General features: G+C 41.3%; 1 protein-coding gene across 1 annotated transcript; it reads right to left on the reverse strand.

Moving 5' to 3' along the window:
• Window positions 1-7: 7 nt before the first annotated feature.
• Window positions 8-20,408, reverse strand: LOC112256342 (electron transfer flavoprotein-ubiquinone oxidoreductase, mitochondrial-like). Its single transcript, XM_042325640.1, has 13 exons — window positions 20,192-20,408; window positions 16,049-16,201; window positions 14,155-14,384; window positions 9,730-9,811; window positions 9,469-9,587; window positions 8,831-8,908; window positions 8,428-8,574; window positions 8,106-8,246; window positions 7,681-7,824; window positions 6,040-6,208; window positions 5,486-5,668; window positions 5,048-5,269; window positions 8-514 (listed from the first exon to the last, which is right to left on the reverse strand). The coding sequence occupies exons 1-13, from the start codon at window positions 20,220-20,222 to the stop codon at window positions 351-353; spliced, it is 1,863 nt and encodes a 620-aa protein (XP_042181574.1). The 5' UTR covers window positions 20,223-20,408; the 3' UTR covers window positions 8-350.
• Window positions 20,409-20,793: the final 385 nt, after the last annotated feature.

The following is a 20,793-nucleotide window of genomic DNA, read 5'->3' on the forward strand; positions in this document are numbered from 1 at the left end:
ACACGAGGCATGGCAAATATTTATTCACCAACATACATTTGTCCCACTAATGACATTATGTACAGTATCTCTCAGATCATACGCTGTTGCAAATGGTACCTGCAATAGCTAATACATTTAAGTGGGTTAAGTTAGTCTATTTTAAAGTTATGTCAATGCAGCTTTCTGCTTATGACGTGCATTATTCAGGACACCATACATGAACCAAAGCCACTTGTCTTTTATAACCATTTTACAATTCCCATATTGAAAGAATATGGTGACATTCCGTTTCATATCTAGGCACACAGTATAGTATTCTGCAAGCCCTGAATGTGTTTTTGCAGCCACCTCAACGAAGAGAATCAAAATCACAATCCGTTGTAGGCTGGTCCTCCACTGCCTTCGGGCACCACCCAGTTGATGTTCTGGCTGGGGTCCTTGATGTCACAGGTCTTGCAGTGGACGCAGTTCTGAGCGTTGATCTGCAACCGCATACCTTCTCCAGTCTCAAGGGGAACGTACTCATATACACCTAGTAAAAGGGGGGAAAGAAGGGCGTCATTCAAAATGGAAACAGCAAGCAAAGATGTATTCCATCCACTGTACATTTAAATTGTTACAGGAAAGATAGGATATGTTTGTGTTGCACCAGAATGCAAGGCCAAGCAGTTATGCATCGTAGGGGACCAGTTTTTTTTTTATAGATTGGGGTACTCCATTAAAGAGATTCTAGTCTTAACTCATTTGGCAATGGTGATTTAGTCTCCCTTGCATGCTTTTACATTTCTTCCCATTCTGACTTTGGTATTAGGCTATAGGCCTAGTGAAGTATGTACAGAAGAAATTGAAGTTGTAAATGCCAATTATTGTTATGCCGTATTTTAATTCAAATGTAACTTGTACTTTTTTCAGGTTTTAATATGAACGTTTTCCCCTCAAAGTTCTTGATTTATTAATATATAATTTGTCTGATTATCATACTGCATATGTAAGACTAAATGCCATTTGTAATATGTTTTAGTGCAGGTATGTACCAGTAGTTAATATACAATCCAGAAGTGTCTGATTAAAGGACATTCCATAGAATTCTACAAAAATACGACCGTTCCCTAAAACTGCTATAACTCAGAGGTAAATGCATTTCTATTCGGATTTCAAACCTTACAAAATAAGGAAGACTTAATATGCTCCATCTGCAGGTTCAAAATATCATAAACTCTGAACCAATTCATGGTCTTATTTTGTGATAAAGATATTTTTGGGGAAAATCTTGCCAGTGATGCAACAATGGCAATTTCCAGCCAGTTTACTACTAACTACTCACTGGACCCCTTCAAAATATGATCATTACTTTCCAGCCAGCTAACTACTCACTGCCTCTCCCCCTAATGTCAATATGCCTTGTCCATTGCTGTTCTGTTTAGTAATGGTCTTATTTCACTGTAGAGCCTCTAGCCCTGCTCAATATGCCTTAGCTAACCCTTCAGTTCCACCTCCCACACATGCGGTGGCATCACCTGGTTTAAATGATGTTTCTAGAGACAATGTCACTGTGCCTAGGTTTACATCCTACCATAACTTTGTCTGTACATTATGCCTTGAATCTATTCGAAAGCAAAGTTAACAAAACAGATCACAGACCATTTCGAATCCCACCGTACCTTCTCCGCTATGCAATCTGGCTTCCGAGCTGGCAATGGGTGCACCTCAGCCCCTTTCAAGGTCCTAAACGATATAACTGTAATCGATAAGAGACAATCCTGTGCAGCCGTATTCGTCGACCTGACCAAGGCTTTCGACTCTGTCAATCACCACATTCTTATCGGCAGAGTAACCAGCCTTGGTTTCTCAAATGACTGCCTCGCCTGGTTCACCAACTACTTCTCTGATAGAGTTCAGTGTGTCAAATCGGAGGGCCTGTTGTCCGGACCTCTGGCAGTCTTCTATGGGGGTGCCACAGGGTTCAATTCTCAGGTAGACTTCTCTGTATACGTCAATGTCGTCGCTCTTGCTGCTGGTGATTCTCTGATCCACCTCCATGCAAAAGACACCATTCTGTATACTTCTGGCCCTTCTTTGTTAAATGTTTAATTAGGGGACAGGTTAAAAAGCATTAATGTAATTGGTTCAGAGTTTGTTTTGATATTTTAACCTGCGTGTCGTGATCGCATTTGGTGTGGGGGGACAAAATAAATGTATGCACGATGCCACTCGCGCACAGCCGGTTTGGGTTCCGTGTAACACCTTTATCTACTACTGTAGGTCTGCTCTCGAGTGACTCATATTTGATTATCAATGAACCTGGTTTTGCAAAGAAAGGCCACACCTTACTTTCCTGATCCTACATACACAACATGATCAAAAGTATGTGGACACCTGCTCAAACATCTCATTCCAAAATCATGGGCATTACTATGGAGTTGGTTCCCCCTTCGCTATAACAGCCTCCACTCTTCTGGGAATGCTTTCCACTTGATGTTGGAATATTGTCGCAGGGACTTTCTTCCAGAGCATTAGTGTGGTTGGGCGATTAGGCCTGGCTCGCAGTTGGCATTCCAATTCATCCCTAAGGTGTTCGATGGGGTTGAGGTCAGGGCTCTGTGCAGGCCAGCCAAGTTCTTCCACACCGATCTCAACAAACCATTTCTGTATGGACATCCGTTGGACTGCCAGATGCTGAAGCGTGATACATCACTCCAGAGAGCGCATTTCCACTGCTCCAGAGACCAATGGCGGCAAGCTGTACACCGCTCCAGCCGACGGTTGGCATTGCGCATGGTGATCTTAGGCTTGTGTGCGGCTGCTCGGCCATGGAAACCCATTTCATGAAGCTCCTGATGAACAGTTCTTGTGCTGACTTTGCTTCCAGAGGCAGTTTGGAACTCGATAGTGAGTGTTGTAACTGAGGACAGACGATTTTTACACACTTCAGCACTCTGCGGTCCAGTTCTGTGAGCTCGTGTGGCCTACCACTTCATGGCTGAGCTATTGTTGCTCCTAGACGTTTCCATTTCACAATAACAGCACTTACAGTTGACTGGGGCAGCTCTAGCAGGGCAGACATTTTATGAACTGACTTGTTGGAAAGGTGGCATCCTATGACGGCCATTCTACTGCCAATGTTTATGGCGATTGCATGGCTGTGTGCTCGATTTTATACACCGGTCAGCAACGGGTGTGGCTGAAATAGCCGTATGCACTAAATTGAAGGAGTGTCTACATAATTTTGTATATATAGTGTAGGTTAATGATAGGTTTGTGAATATAGCTATGCAGCCAGAATCATGATTGTTGTGTGCAGTGCAGCCCTCCCAAACAGCCATTATGTGTCCCTACTCATTATCCATCAGATTACCACCCATTTGAAAACGTCAAGTTCAACAATGTATGTAATAGTTATATTATGGATGGAAAACCATAAAAAAAGATTAACAAAATAAATAACAGGTTCAGGGACAGTATTTTGGGCCAGACATCTGTGGAGAAGACTGATTTCTAACAGTTGTCTATGTCGAATCAATCATACTGCATGCATTACATCTCTGCCTTAGTAGCAGTAATGGGTTTGATGGCCATTTCACAAATATATATATAACTCTGATCATTTATTGAGACTTCCAGAGAATAAACCTGGCTGTGCTGATCAATATCAATGTCTTGAGTCATACTGGTCATGCAGGCAATGACAGCACTTGGAAGCGGCAATGGCGTGCTTGAGCTTTATTCATGGAGGGTCAGGTGTTTCAGTGGACAGTAATATTCAATTCCACAGAGATCCCTGGCCTTGCTCCATACCTCCTAGGTGGAGCTATTGGGCACGTCCAGGTCGTTCTCATTGCAGTCGTGCTGCACAGATTATTATATCTCACAATGCCTGAAGGCACCACAGTAGTATTACACAGCAATCTTAAACACATGCTGTTTTTAAGGAAACGTTAACCATTGTTGTAATATTATCACCTCTTGAAGAGCATAGTCAGAACTATACATTTTTGATTATTCCAGGCAAAACAATTGCACACATTTTGCTTGAGTTATACAGCAGTTCACTGCTGTATAACTCAAAGCAACAATTGATCATGTAATTTCAGATACGTGAGGGTATCCTCTCTCTCGCTCAATATTGGCCACCATTAATTGGATATTTGAGTGATTTAAAATAAAAGTGAACTATAATTGACATGTATGAGTGGTTTAGGTTCATTTCCCAACCTTTGTGGGATCTGCCTGTCAAGCAGCAGAAAGGCACATTTGCCGATGTAGTTAGCTGATCATGTTTACTTTGCAAGCTACCAGTAGAAACTTTGTACAGTTGGCTAAACATATTAATCAAAGGGAAGTTTGTTATAAAGTGTTTGTCCTATATCAGAGATAAGAAGGAATAGAAAAAGACACTTAACCCTTTTTTTAGCCACTAAACTACTTCCATAAGTATTGCCATTCATTTTTCTAACTGGTACTGGGCTACCTTTTGGCGAGGCTTGTGGGCGTCCTAGAGCAAAACATGTACGTGTCCGAGAGAGAGTCACCTTTCTATAGAGGGATCATATTAGTGTGTAGCCCAAACTGTTGGGACGCTACAGACAGAAGTTGGCAGATCAGCGGTACCGAGTTCAGACGAGTCCCGTGACGCTTGTGGGGGTCTTTTCAAAAGTCTAATCCGACGAAGCAGCTAAATGACACATTGTTTGCTTAGCTGGCTACATGCCAATCGATAGGCTATTCCTCACATATCTGAAATGACATGATCAATTCATGTTTACTGATCATAAAAAGCACTGATGTACTAGTAGCTAAATGTGGAATAATCAGAAATGTGTAGTTCTGACTATGCTCTTCGAGGTGTGACTATATTAAAGTCAAATAGTTGGCTAGGTAGCTATAACATTTATTTAACAATCCCTTAAACTACGCGTAATTGTCAAAGATCGAATGCTCTGCACTGTATTGTAACGTTTTATTGATAATGACCTATTGCTTATACCTATCCAACCCTTTCAGATCTAAATTAAGTGCCTGTGTTGTATGGGCTAAGGATGGATTTGTAATTGTGCATCAGTCGTACCTGCTGGACAGAAGCGCTGCTCGGGCCCATCGTAAATGGCCAGGTTGTTGGCCACAGGGATGCTGTCGTCCTTCAGGGTGAGGTGGGGGGGCTGGTCCCCCTCGTGGTTGGTACCGCTCAGGGCCACAGAAGAGAGCAGGTCGAAGCTCAGCTTGCCATCAGGCTTGGGGTACTCGATGGGCGTGCACTCCTTAGCCGGTTTCAGTTGGGCTGAGTCCAAGCCTAGGGTAAAAGAGTTGGGAGTTATCAAACCTCAGTTGGTTGCAGGCCAGATAAAACATTGGTTTGTTCCTTGAGGCAATTCTTAGCATGAGTGCATGATTTTGATGTGCATATAGCAAAACTGAGTTGTTGCTTTGTCCAATATCAACTTGGCCGAAACAGAAACGGACCATCTTTTCTGATGAATACGTCATACAAATCATCAATATGCTGCACCTGCATGTTTCAGTGTCCATGGCTCCTTCCCTCTAAGTATCCAGTAGAAGACACCAGTGTAGATCATGCCCCCGTACAGTCCAAAGTAGTTGTGGAACGACGGCCTGATGTTCCTCACTGCGTACAGCTCTTTCCAGATCCAAGACTTCTTCAAATTGTCCTCATACTCCGGTATGTGAAGTCCTGGAAGACAAATTACCAGAAAAGTATAATTCTATTCAGATGACAGTAAAATGTTAGAGATGATCTTGCACCCACAAATTAAAATTGCTCATTTACTTTGTGTTTTTTTTATCAAATAAAATTCCATTAATTTACTTTTAAAAAATGACACACTGGAGAGAAGCAATTAACATCTCCCCCCCCCAATTAGCATTAGCGATAAAAGTCTCAACAAATTACACTCTTTAATAGTGTATTCATTGCATATTTTATAATGTAGAAATGTGCCTTTGGCTTCACTTTACAATCAGTGAGGTGTGTGTGTGTGTGTGTGTGTGTGTGTGAGGGAGCATTTAAATCAAAGGAAAAGGTTTTGGTCTGGTTTAACCTACCTGCCGTTTCAGATGCTGGGTCTTCGGCTGTGACTTTGGGGAAGATGGCCTCTGCGGCCAGCATGCCGCTCTTCATGGCCGTGTGGGTGCCTTTGATCTTTGGTACATTCATGAAGCCCGGACTGCATCCGATAAGCATCCCCCCAGGGAATGTCACTTTAGGGAGGCACTGGATGGAGGAAGACCGGTAAAGATTATAATCATGAATGTAATGGGGAAATGCTTTCATGGAATAAGAACCAGTGGAAAACCTGACCCAAGATTCACGTATTTCCCATTTTTGATGCCGAGACACACATTAAAGTTACAAAAATGTGGCGCAGGACATTTGACAGGCAGCATTTTTATTTACCGGACCGGATTAGGGATTCCATCCATGGTGCTCAGAATGAGAGAAATCCCATTTAGATTATAAAAAGAATATGCAAGTCGAGGATGCAACAATGTGCAACAACTCTTACCGAATTCCGATGTGCATTTTGAAGATGTTAGAATAACTCTCCATGTGTACTTTTCCTCAGCCAACAAGATGAGTAATGAACAGCAAAAACACTAGCCTATGTCAATCTACTATCCCCCATAGTAGAAAAGTTTACCTATTGTATTGGTCAGCTTTTCAAGAAAGAAACAGCCTATTCAAAACAGACTCTGGAACAGTTGTGGGACAATAGATCCCAAATTCATGCAACCAGTGGGCCCTTGGCTACATAAAAAGAAACCTTAAAAAGCAATGAGTCTGATGGAACAGATCTGAATGTTTAGCTTAAAAATGTTGATAAGCTGTTAATTTCTTTACATAAAACGTAGCAACGTGCACAAGACAGTAAGGCAACGCGCAAATGTTTGTTCCATAATGCAATTCATTGGAAAACACCCTTGTGAAAGTGCACCAACACATGCAAGCGGTTTCATGTGACAAAGATGAAAATATCTGTTTGAAATGTTGAAAGAGGGGAGCTCTAATATGCGACAACTAGCATGGGCTGCTAATATGACTAGGATTTTGCCTTTGGCTACTGGACAACGAGAGAAAGTTGATATAGAAGAATTGCCACCACGGATATGGTCTGATTTTAGCTAGGCTACCTTGAAGCAAGGTAAGACATGCCTCATAATATGTAGTAAAACGTTCGGGTTTCAAACAATTAAGTATACGTTTTCAAAATGCATACTGCCTCCAGCTCATTGCAAAGTGGTGTGTGTGACGAGCTGAGGAAGCCTGCCTTCCGTTGCCTGTGCATTTGCTGTTTGAGATGCTGTTGCAGCAGCAGCTCTCCTGCTGTCTGACAGATTTTCCGCTCAAAGGCTCTGTATCTATATGCTGTACGCATGTGATAAATAAGATACAGAAATACTGTACATGCGCTAATTTAATTCCACATAATTATGCATTTAACCTATAGGACGATAAGCATGACCAGTCAAATGTCTTTCCATCAACTGGTATTTCCATCAATGAATAGGTTAAAAAGCATTATTTTGCAATGGGATTTTTTTCTCTTCTTCTTCTTCTTCTCCCGGGCAATTTACGGGCGGCAATTTTATTTATCACTGAAAAGCTGGCTATTATCGGCTAACAGAAACCTTGGCACAGAGCCACACACATACCTTTGAGTAGTACATACAAAAATACACACACACCTGATAGCCTCCCTCGTTGAGCGCCCTGGCTCCGTAGGCGATTCGGTCACCTCCCTCCAGGGTCTTGGCAACGAAGGGGTGGTGCTTCCAGCGCTGGAACTCTCTGAAGGGGCTTAGGTAGGGGTTGGTGTAGTCCAGACCAACCTGGAAGTGGGGAAATACACAGCATTACGGTTTTGGATACAATCGGTCATTGACCCCAATGTATGATCTTCATAAAAGTTTGAGTTATCACATATCTCAAGTTGTCCTAATGAAGATAAAGAGAAGGGTAGAAGTATAGTGCATTGTCATACACTGACCTCAGTTTTACAAATGTTATTTCATTTAGTGTTTAGACCGTTGCCAAGTGTTAGCATGGCTGGTAGTTTGGCAGTTGACATCCATTGCAAAGAGCCAAAATGGCTGCCATAACCGGGACTCACCACAAAGCCCAAGGCCACCAGTGGCTCGCCCTCGTTCAGGTGGTAGAGGAAGGAGCCGCCATACGTGTTCCTGTTCAACGGCCAGCCCACCGAATGCTCCACTCTGCCTGGCCTCCACTTCTTCTCATCAATCACCCACAGCTGGTTAGACAGAAAAACAACATTCATGTACGTAAGTCGTTGTGCATAAAACATCTGCTAAATGACAAAAATGTAATGAATATGACATTCTGATTTGGCTACATGAAGATCTGGTTGCATGACTGATTAAAAACAGATTATTTGTTTATTCGGTCCAAATACAGTTGCTTTGGGATTTTACCTCTTTCAGGCCAATGGCGTAGGTCTGTGGTTCACAGTTCTCCCTGAGGTTGAACTGCCTGTAGAGCTGCTTGGCCAAGTGGCCGTGGCAGCCCTCTCCGAACAGGGTCACTTTAGCATGGAGCTCCATCCCCCTCTCAAACACATCCTGCAGAGGCAAATTCAGAGGAGAATGTTAGTCTGATACACCAGGGATGAGGCTACTTGTCGCTTTCATAAAACAAATTATATTCTATTCAGTGCTGATTCTTCCTCAGTTTTTACATTTACAATTTACAAACTCTATACTGTACAAAGTGACCATACATAGGAGAAAAACATTTGTACTTTGTCCAATGAAAATAACTTAGACTTTCCGTACAGCGATGAGTCCATTTTATTGACACAAATCTGCATAAGTTTACCTTTGGCGAACCATCCTTAGCGATGCCCACGTCATTGGTGGCAATTCCTTTCACACTTCCATCTTCATGAAACAAAACCTGAAAAACAAAATCTGAAATGAAAACACTTTTGAAAGTGGAATGACACCTCAAGCAAACACGATCAATGAAAGCCAGTCGCGATACGTCAACGCATCAGTGAAATCGACCTCAGGGATGAAAACGGAGCTGGCTCAAAATATCAGTCTATATCTCTGCCCTACCAAGAAAAAAGGCAGTAACTGCTCATTTGTTTGAAAATGAGTTAATGTCATTTTTGCTACATTAAATACATGCTTAATCATGTGGACAAGTATCCTGCCTCTATTGTACTGTGTTTGGGAGAAAATGGGGGTCATGTTAGCAGTAACTGCATAAAGTTACTGTGAAACCAAGGTAAATAAAAGCCATTTTTCTCAGTTCCACACTATGAGCAGTTACTGCCTTTTTGCTTGGTAGGGCAGATCTGGTCAAAGGCATACAATTATGTAAATGTTTACTGACAAAAAGCTGATGTTCCAGGAAAGATCAATGTAGCTTGTCAATGGTAATTATCACGCCAATATTAGTAAGATGGCCTGTGTTTTCTGAAATTGTCATGAATGGTGGGCAGTGCTCACCTCAGCAGCAGCGTAGCCTGGGTATATCTCCACTCCCAGCTCCTCAGCCTGCTCTCCCAACCAATGTACAAAGTGACCCAGCCGCACAATGTAGTTCCCATGGTTGTTCATGGGCAGACCTGGGGGGAAAATCAAAAAATTAAATAGAATGAAAAACAGACTAGACTAGCTAATAGCTTTATGTTTAGGACAGAGCTTACAGGTGACAAGCTAGAGTTGTCATTTGAAAAGATGTCCTGTAAAACATGCATGTGACTTTACCTGGCAACATTGGGACAGGGATTCTATACTTCTCGGTTAGAATACTAAACAAATCTTCGGTCACTGGTGTGTTCAAGGGTGCCTAAGAGAAGAGTACACAAATAACAGAACACTTCATTTTTTTTAGCCTAGGTGTTGCTTGCAAGAGGTTCCCTTGGGCAGGATCATGGTGTTGTCTAGGACTGTGATGTACTCTCAACATTATGTCGGTGATAGTTATGTCTGCAGTTAGGTATGGCGGCAGGTAGCCTAGCGGTTAAGAGCGTTGAGCCAGTAACTGAAAGGTTGCTGTTTCGAATCCCTGAGCCGACAAATCTGCCGATGTGCCCTCGAGCTAGGCACTTAACAATAGTGACTTACAGGAGCCATTTGGGTTAAGATCATCTGCTAAATTACTTAAATGTAAATTCTGAGACTAAAAAAAAAAGACAACAAAAAGAAAATGCCAGGTCCATAATCCTGTGTGTATCTGTGAATTATGCTGCATATTTCCCCTCACAACCTTTCCATAGACTGGCAACCTTTCTTAGACTGACGTGCTCAATACTTAAATAATAGAGAGCAGAGTTGTGGACAATTTCATTTGAAATCTCTCTCAGTGGAAAGAAACTCCTGCAGAGTGAACTCAGTGTGAAGATGCTTCTTTCCGCTGGATGACATTTGAACATTTTCAACGGACCTGCTGAAGCAGCCCTCAGACGAGAGTGCATTTCATTTATAAATCTATCCCTCTCTCCATAGAACTAGATAGGGCACATCTCCGCAGGAGTGTAATTCAATTCATGAATGTCTATGGTCCACTGACTCCAACTCTGCTATAACTAACAGAATAATGTAAGGAACATCCAAATATTAGCACATAGATCGAAGTTTTTGCAGAAATATTCAAATTTGCCCTGGGTGCATGTCACCAGTAAAGTAAGTTTGCCATGATAGCCCTAAAGGCTTGCCAGCTAATTATTGATATCGCTGCCCATCTCCATTACCCAGAATAAGGAATACACACATTAGCAAGCGAGTAGAGTAGGGCTGTCCCAGGGAAAAAAGGGGATTTATTTTTATCTTGGTCGACCAAGAGTCGTCTGTTCTTTCGACCAATCGATTGGTCAACATTTCTTTGTGTATTTTTCCATATATACACACACATCCTGTGTGTTTTAATCTAATCAACTATATGCACTGAGCTTGTCTAATGCTTTAAGTGCACAGTTTGATGAAATAATTAAGACACACAACTAGAGGGAGTCTGACCGCAATTGATTGGATTGTGCGGGCTGGGCTCAGACTTGCTGCGCTGTATATACACTTGTTTTTTTATAAAGACAGCGAGTGACTGACTAAAACCCGTTGTTTCTCACTCCTTCCTGCTGCAGCGGCCACCACAGAACATCAACAGTGTTTCTCACTCTGTCCGTGTTGCTGAAGCGGCAACAAAATTACAGCCATTTCTGACTGAAAAGTTCTGTTCCCGAAATCCCTCATTTGTCAAGGAAAAACATTCCCTACTACGTTAACTCTTGCTCTCTTTCCAGGGCACATGCATGCATCACATGCACGTGACCAATAGGGCCTGACCTATAGCACATCATAATCACATCAATAAAATGGTTACGACAAACTCTGAACACATTAACAAGTGACAGCAAAATGGATGCGGAGGACAACTCGAAACAGGGGAATGTTTGTTTACTGGTTGCTCAGGACATAAAGGGGAAGTCAGGTGTGTGGAATACATTTGACTAGTTGTGGAAAATACTGGAGATCAAGAAAAAGAAGTTAAGGAGCAATATAGTTTGACTGTTTAGAACAATGTCAACACTAAATAAATGATAAGCGTTGTAATGTTTTTTTTTGTAAAGCATTTATTACAGCAAAGACTAATCAGTCGCAAGCATTCGCGAAAGCGACTGCCAAAATGGAAGAGTTTATTTATTGTTTACAGCTAATAATTATTCCCCAAAATGTTGTGGTTATTTTATTTTAAAACTAAAATGGTTGATTGCATTTCAAATCATGAATGACTTGAACAAATGAATGATTATTTAATTACTTAGGCTACTGTATGAATCATAGGCCAAAGTTACAGTATTAAGACAAAACAGAATGCGCTCTTAGGACTACAGCTCCATCGATGGTGGTTATACAAGACTGCTATAATAAGTCTACTAATAATAATAATAATGATATTACTTATTATAAGTATCATAATAGTGATAATAACAGGGAGGGTTATTAATAATATCATTTTTTTGACCATTTGAAACAGTGTAAACACCAAATTAAAAGTAATACCAGAGAAGCTGTTCTAATGGGGGGAAAAAAGTATAAAGCCTTTATTACAGCATAACGAAGATGAAAAACAGTCAGATTTGTGAAATTGTTTATCCTACATGTGGTTGCGTGAGGCTTGGTGCTCACGGAAATCAGTAGGCTACTAAACAAACACTCAAACAGGCAATAGAAGCAGGATGTCTTATTTCTGTAGACATACAGTGCATTTGTAAAGTATTCAGACACCTTCACTTTTTCCACACTGTTACATTAGCCTTATTCTAAAATGTATTAATTAATTTCCCCCCCTCAATCTACACACAATACCCCATAATGACAAAGCGAAAAACAGGTTATTAGAAATGTTTGCAAATTTATAATAAAAAAAAATTAAAAACAGAAATACCTTTTTTACATAACTATTCAGACCCTTTGCTATGAGACACAAAATTGAGCTCAGGTGTATCCTGTTTCCATTGATCACCCTTGAGATGTTTCTACAACTTGATTGGTGTCCACCTGTGGTAAATTCAATTGGCTGGACATGGTTTGGAAAAGGCACACACACCTGTCTATATAAGGTCCCACAGTTGACTGTGCATGTCAGAGCAAAAACCAAGCCATGAAGTCGAAGGAATTGTCTGTAGAACTCCGAGACAGGATTGTGGCGAGGCACAGATCTGGGGAAGGATACTGTAAAATGTCTGCAGCATTAAAGTTCCCCAAGAACACAGTGGCCTCCAACATTCTTAAATGGAAGAAGTTTGGAACCACCAAGACTCTTCCTAAAGCTGGCCGCATAGCCAAACTGAGCCATCGGGGAGAAGGGCCTTGGTGAGGGAGGTGACCAAGAACCCAATGTTCACTGACAGAGCTTCTCTGTGGAGATGGGAGAACCTTCCAGAAGGACAACATCTCTGCAGAACTCCACCAATCAGGCCTTTATGGTCGAGTGGCCAGGCAGAAGCCACTACTCAGTAAAAGGCACATGACAGCCTGCTTGGAGTTTGCCAAAAGGCACCTGAAGGACTCAGACAACGAGAAACAAGATTCTCTGGTCTGATGAAAGCAAGATTGAACTCTTTGCCCTGAATGCCAAGCATCACGTTTGGAGGAAACCTGGCACCATCCCTACAGTAAAGCATGGGTGGAGTGGGGATGTTTTTCAGCGGCATGGAATGGGAAACTTGTGAGGATCAAGGCAAAGATGAACAGAGCAAAGTACAGAGAGAATATTGATTAAAAACCTGCTCCAGAGCACTCAGGCCCTCAGACTGGGGTGAAGGTTCACCTTCCAACAGGACAACGACCCTAAGCACACAGCAAAGACAATGCAGGAGTGGCTTCGGGACAGGTCTCTGAATGTCCTTGAGTGGCCCAGCCAGAGCCCGGACTTGAACCTGATCAAACATCTCTGGAGAGACCTGAAATAACTGTGCAGCGAAGCTCCCCATCCAACCTGACAGAGCTTGAGAGAATCTGCAGAGAAGAATTGGGAGAAACTCCCCAAATACAGGTGTGCCAAGCTTGTAGCATCATACCCAAGATGACTCAAGGCTGTAATCGCTGCCAAACGTGCTTTAACAAAGTACTAAGTAAAGGGTATGTAAATGTGATTTGAGTGTCATTTTTAATACATTAGCAAACATTTCTAAAAACCTGTTTTTGCTTTGTCATTATGTAGTAGTGTGTGTAGATTGAGATTTTATTCTATCCATTTCATAAATAAGGCTAACGTAACAAAATGTGGAAAGAAGTCAATGGGTTTGAACACTTTCCGAATGCACTGTATCTAGCTGTGAATTCCATACTGTAACTGCTGCACAACAGTGAGTGCCTCAAGGTGCCGGTCTCTCATTGTGTGCTTGTAAACAAACACAACGTGACTGGGGACTACATGTAAGCTTCATAATGAAAAACTCCTAATTAACGCAATCTTCTTTATCTCCTAATGTATTGCAGAAGTTGACTGCAGGTATTTACTTAAAGTAGCTACAAATATTCACATTTATAAAACAAAATGTAAAGGAAATAGTTTCAACAGTATTGAAAAACCATTGCATGGTATACCGCCCAAGCCTAACAGATACAATTGAAGCTAGAGACAGATAGCCTATAGGCCCTATACACACACACGAGATGACACTAACATACCCCTCTCTCCTTCCAGTCTGGGAAGAGTTCGTTGAGGGCGCTGGGCTCCAGGCAGGCCCCGGAGAGGGTGTGTGCTCCGATCTGTGACGCTTTCTCCACCAGGCACACACGCAGTTCCTTCTCCTGCTCTTTGGCCAGCTGCTTCAGCCGGATGGCTGCCGACAGCCCCGCGGGACCCCCTCCCACTATCACCACATCAGCCTCGTCAGCAAACCGCTCCATCTCCACACCTGGACAAAAACAAAATGCCACACACAAATAGGTATGTGTCACCAAGTGTGTTTGGAACCTTGTTCGTCTGAGCAGCACAAGAATGTACTAGCCCACTAAGCTACAGCCTAGTCATTAGCTTGGGGGAGATCACACAAATCCTCAGGTTTCGGGCAAGTTTACACAAGCCTCCATAAAGACCAACTGGAATATTAGTATGTTGTACTATCTGAATGTCAAAAGTAGAAACTTGTAGTTTTGACAGTGTTAATTTGCAAACAGCATCCCATAGATGCACATTGAAGGACAACTAGTATTTTCCACAAGCACATGGAGTAGCCAGCCAAATAGAAAAAGTTGACAGCCAGGATCCCCCAGGATTGCCGAACAAGCTCTATTTTTCATGGCCTCTGGTACATTCTAATGCCTTGATTCAATCTGAAATACAAAGCAATTATTTAATAGTTTATTAAGTTTACCTCCCTGATTGGAAACATTAGTTGTGGTATTGTGTTTACAATTTAAATGACTGAAAATGTATGAATTCAGTATTGTTATAATTTTCTAGGCCTTGAAGATCAGGCCTATTTTCTAAGTAACTTTTTTTATTTAAATATTGTACATTTAACCTGTCTTCGATATTAAAGTATTTTACTGCAAGATATGAATTTAAACAATTATGTATGTTCTTCAAATAGTTTATCAAAACAGAATTTGGGCTATTTACTTAATTAATTTAATAAATAAATCAAAGGTTCAATTCAAATTGTGTGATTGGCACTTTCTCAAATGGGTCTCTAAAATAAACAGAACAAATGCTCATTTTCTCAGCTATCTGCAATAAAACGTATGACTGAAAAATGAAGCAGGTGTTAATCATGGGCTTTGCTACGCAGAAAGCAGCAGTTGATTACTCCATTGTCAACACTTGGATTAAATCAGTAGACCTATATAAATAATCTTTGAAAATACTATATACAGTGCATTCATTAAGTATTCAGACCCCTTAGCTTTTTACATATTGTTACGTTCGTCTTATTGTAAAAAGATTTAATACTTTTTCCTCAATCTACACAATACCCCATAATGACACAGTAAAAACAGGTTTTTAGAAAATGTATGCAAATGTAGAGGGCAGCAGGTAGCCTAGAGGTTAGAGCGTTGGACTAGTAAACAAAAGGTTGACTCAAATAGATAAAGGAGCATCATGCTCTCTCCCTCAGTGTAAAGAAATTTGACTTCAACCGCAGCATACACAACACACACCGGGAGGTGGGACAGACAGCAGACTGTTAAAATCAACAGTGTTTCCCTGTCATCGCTCACTTTGACTGATGGGCGCCTGTCCTATGAATAGATCGCTAGAAGATGCATATTGTTTATTCTAGCGGGACCGGGCTCAGCTAACTTTTATTCTGACTTACGAATTGTAAAAAAGTACCTGGCTGAAAAGGAGTGGGTAACTGGCTGTATAGCCAACACGAGAGGAAAACACTGCAAATATGTTTGTTTTAGAAAGACAAATCTAATATTCCCCACGCACTCACATATGAGATCAGTTCAAATGTTATCAGCATTGGTATAAGGTAAAAAAACAAACAAAGGAAACAAAGGTGTTTGGGTCTCGCATAATATAACACATTCCATTTCAGACAGTGTGTCAAGGGTGAGAATTACACAGTACCTTCCCATCGTGGGTCTTTGTCCCTGGGGAAGATTGTGTAGTGTGATGTTATGCGAGGCATCACTGCAGATGAGCAATTCCGTCCCCACGTGTAGTGCTGTGAAGGTGCATGTTCCGCTTGCACTGTTTTCAATGCTCGTATACACCTTTGGGCTGCAAAGAACAAGGCAGATCCAGTCAGTGCCGACGGACTGGCGAGGAAGCTGATAAGGTGAGGTCCTACTGTATACCTTCAGAGTGTGTACACATGTTACCTTATGCACAGTACAAACAGTCAGACAGTAAAAAAGGACATTCAAGAGATGACTTTGTTTACAGCTATCTTGATGACTCAAGTCATTATGGAAGTTTTATTGTGGTCATACAGCAGAACTGTTACGCTGTACAATACATTGCAACTGAACGTGTCACTATTCTTCTGTGTAGCAGCCTATGAGATTTGTATGGGCTTATGTAGCAGTGGAGGGTTATCAGGAGGTAGGGGAGGGCCATCCTACTCTGCAGATTTCATAAAAACAGTGAAACTTTAAAAACAAAAGTGATCCTTAGATAAAACTATAGTAAATATATTAATGTCACCAAATAACTGATTAAAACTGTTTTGCAAGTAAGTTCTACAGTAGCCTCAACAGCCTCTAGGGTTACACCATGACTTCAATACAAAACCCAGGAGGCTCATGGTTCACATCCCTTTTCCATAGACTTACACAGTAATTATAATCGATTTCCGGGGGACGTCCTCCAACCTATTATAGCTCTTGCAGTATGAACTGATGTTGTCCATCCAATCAAAGGATCAGATAATTAATATAGTACTGAAAGCATAACCTACAGCTAGCGAACGCTGCAGTGCATATAATGCGGTGAGTAGTTGACTCAGAGAGAGAAAGACAATAGCTTAACAGTTGAACAAATTAATTTCTTAAATTAATGAAGCAGCAGAGCTATATTTTGTTATATTTCTTCTCTTCTTAGTTTACCTTTCACTTACTTAGCTTATGCGGCTAATTTAGCCTACTCAACAACCTGACTGAAAAAGAGAGGAATGTTATTTATGTTAGCTAGTAGGCTAAGACTATCCACCACTGCAACTCTTCCAAGTTAAGCAAAGCTTTCGGTTTTATTAATTTGCCATTGGGGTCCGCCGGTGTAACTGCTAAACTACTCGCTGTACTGCATGATTGTACACCTGGTTTGTGGGTTTACTACATGTTAGCTGTTAATATGGTAACATCGATGTAGGCTAAGTAGAGGTTATGGTATGAAGGTTTGCCTTGGAGAGGTTTTTGCGCCTGGTCAGACTGCGGTTGTGTTGTGCACTGAAGTCCACAAGCAAAGGGAAAAGGTGAGAGGAGAAGAGGGTGTAAATGTGAGAAGAAATTAAACAACGCGCAAAGTGATGTTGATGCATGCTTTGTGGCTGCTATGAGAGTGAACTGTGTGTGCAGGTGATCTGGGGGGAATTCATTCTGCTGATTCTGTTGCAAAACGTTTCTTAAATGGAATGAAACGGGGAGGGACCTACCGGAATTTGTCCAATACAAACTCTGATTTTTGACTAATGATTACACCCCTGATCAGCTTGATGCAGGCAAGAGTGTGCAAGGTCGGTATTGTAAGTTTCACTGTCATCTTGATTAATCCAATTTGTCTCTTGAACTGTGCACATACATTATTAACTTTCATTTGTAGGCTAGGTTGTAGCAACCTCATGATGGGTATAGGGCAAATTTTAGTATCCCATAGAAGCATAAACTCATCTATGTTAGATTGAGCTGGGTGAATGGTACAGTATATGAATGACAGTCATCTGTAATAGAAATAAGGCCATATACAGTGCCTTGCGAAAGTATTCGGCCCCCTTGAACTTTGCGACCTTTTGCCACATTTCAGGCTTCAAACATAAAGATATAAAACTGTATATTTTTGTGAAGAAACAACAACAAGTGGGACACAATCATGAAGTGGAACGACATTTATTGAATATTTCAAACTTTTTTAACATCAAAAACTGAAAAATTGGGCGTGCAAAATTATTCAGCCCCTTTACTTCCAGTGCAGCAAACTCTCTCCAGAAGTTCAGTGAGGATCTTTGAATGATCCAATGTTGACCTAAATGACTAATGATGATAAATACAATCCACCTGTGTGTAATCAAGTCTCTGTATAAATGCACCTGCACTGTGATAGTCTCAGAGGTCCGTTAAAAGCGCAGAGAGCATCATGAAGAACAAGGAACACACCAGGCAGGTCCGAGATACTGTTGTGAAGAAGTTTAAAGCCGGATTTGGATACAAAAAGATTTCCCAAGCTTTAAACATCCTAAGGAGCACTGTGCAAGCGATAATATTGAAATGGAAGGAGTATCAGACCACTGCAAATCTACCAAGACCTGGCCGTCCCTCTAAACTTTCAGCTCATACAAGTAGAAGACTGATCAGAGATGCAGCCAAGAGGCCCATGATCACTCTGGATGAACCGCAGAGATTTACAGCTGAGGTGGGAGACTCTGTCCATAGGACAACAATCAGTCGTATATTGCACAAATCTGGCCTTTATGGAAGAGTGGCAAGAAGAAAGCCATTTCTTAAAGATATCCATAAAAAGTGTCTTAAAGTTTGCCACAAGCCACCTGGGAGACACATCAAACATTTGGAAGAAGGTGCTCTGGTCAGATGAAACCAAAATGGAACTTTTTGGCAACAATGCAAAACGTTATGTTTGGCGTAAAAGCAACACAGCTCATCACCCTGACCACACCATCCCCACTGTCAAACATGGTGGTGGCAGCATCATGGTTTGGGCCAGCTTTTCTTCAGCAGGGACAGGGAAGATGGTTTAAAATTGATGGGAAGATGGATGGAGCCAAATACAGGACCATTCTGGAAGAAAACCTGATGGAGTCTGCAAAAGACCTGAGACTGGGACGGAGATTTGTCTTCCAACAAGACAATGATCTAAAACATAAAGCAAAAGCTACAATGGAATGGTTCAAAAATAAACATATCCAGGTGTTAGAATGGCCAAGTCAAAGTCCAGACCTGAATCCAATCGAGAATCTGTGGAAAGAACTGAAAACTGCTGTTCACAAATGCTCTCCATCCAACCTCACTGAGCTTGAGCTGTTTTGCAAGGAGGAATGGGAAAAAATGTCAGTCTCTCGATGTGCAAAACTGAGAGAGACATACCCCAAGCGACTTACAGCTGTAATCGCAGCAAAAGGTGGCGCTACAAAGTATTAACTTAAGGGGGCTGAATAATTTTGCACGCCCAATTTTTCAGTTTTTGATTTGTTAAAGTTTGAAATATCCAATAAATGTCGTTCCACTTCATGATTGTGTCCCACTTGTTGTTGATTCTTCACAAAAAAATACAGTTTTATATCTTTGTTTGAAGCCTGAAATGTGGCAAAAGGTCGCAAAGTTCAAGGGGCCCGAATACTTTCGCAAGGCACTGTACTTATTTTGTTCTCCCTAATTTTGAACGGCACCAACCGCCACTGATGTGCAATTGTCAATAGGCAATGTAATCCACGTCCATTTAGGTCATGAGATTGTCAGCAAAAGAGTACTGGTATCAGCCAGTTAAGTTATCACCTATAGCAGTCAACAAATACTGCTAGCTTTCCCGAGACAATGATTCCTGCCTTGGCTTGTCAGTAGATTGACGCCATGAGACGTCACAACTGTCAATATTGACACTCACGGTCAAGCTAGCTAGCTAGTTAGCTAAGATAGTCAGCCAATTACTTTTGAAAGTGCATAACTAATAATATTACTTTAGTTCAATATTAGTTAACGTACAAAATACTTAATGTATTTCTGCACGTACTAAACTAACATTGGCTGACCAAAGGACAATCGTTAGTGACCTATATTATAACAGTATTTGACTTCAACTTTGCCCTATATTTAGCTTAGCTAACTAGCTTAGCAAACCGGGCAAAAGGTGCCAGACTGGAGCTAGCGTTTCAAGATTCCACAAAGCTAATGTCAACCGTATTTACTAAGTAAATGTTAGTCCATGCCACTCTCAAATTATAGATAACTATCATTTACAAAATAGGGGAACATAGTGTCAAAAGGCAAGACAGAGAATATATGGAAACTGACAGGCGTATGAATAGCTGGCTACCTAACTTACCTTGAATTGAATATCTGCTAGCTGGAAACATCGTATGAAGGTCAGCTAGTGCTAGTAGCAGTCCTCTTTAGGTACTGACAAAGGCTCTTGCAGCTCAGCCACCCCAATGATCATGCAAGTCTGTTGGGACAACAAAATTCGTCTCATAACAGACCACTGAAGTTGTCGGTAACTCCACACAGTGCGCATATGCCTCAATGTCCTGGCACGTTCACACGTGAGTCAAATGAGGCGGTACCTGGGTAAATTTAGATCTAAAAACCGGAAATGAGTTATGGGGAAATAAAGTTTTGGGATAAACCGCAACAATTAGGTCTGAGGTTAACGCAGGCTTAGGAAATCTTATACGTTTTGTTTTTTATACGTTTTTTATTGTTTTCAGTCAGTTTTTATTTTCGGCGTTTATCCAAAAACCCGACAAACTCAATTTATTTCCACATAGGCTTTGGCCAACAAGTCATGGCTGAGTTAATGCCTACACAAAGATGCCATTACTATTGCTTTCTATAGAACTCCTCAGTGGACAAATAATAACCATAAAACCTTGCAGTCAAACACATAAATGGTTCTAATCATCTTCCACCATTCATTTTTTCACATAG

The sequence above is a fragment of the Oncorhynchus tshawytscha genome, linkage group LG08 (assembly GCF_018296145.1).
Source record: "Oncorhynchus tshawytscha isolate Ot180627B linkage group LG08, Otsh_v2.0, whole genome shotgun sequence".
Taxonomy (NCBI): Eukaryota; Metazoa; Chordata; class Actinopteri; order Salmoniformes; family Salmonidae; genus Oncorhynchus; species Oncorhynchus tshawytscha.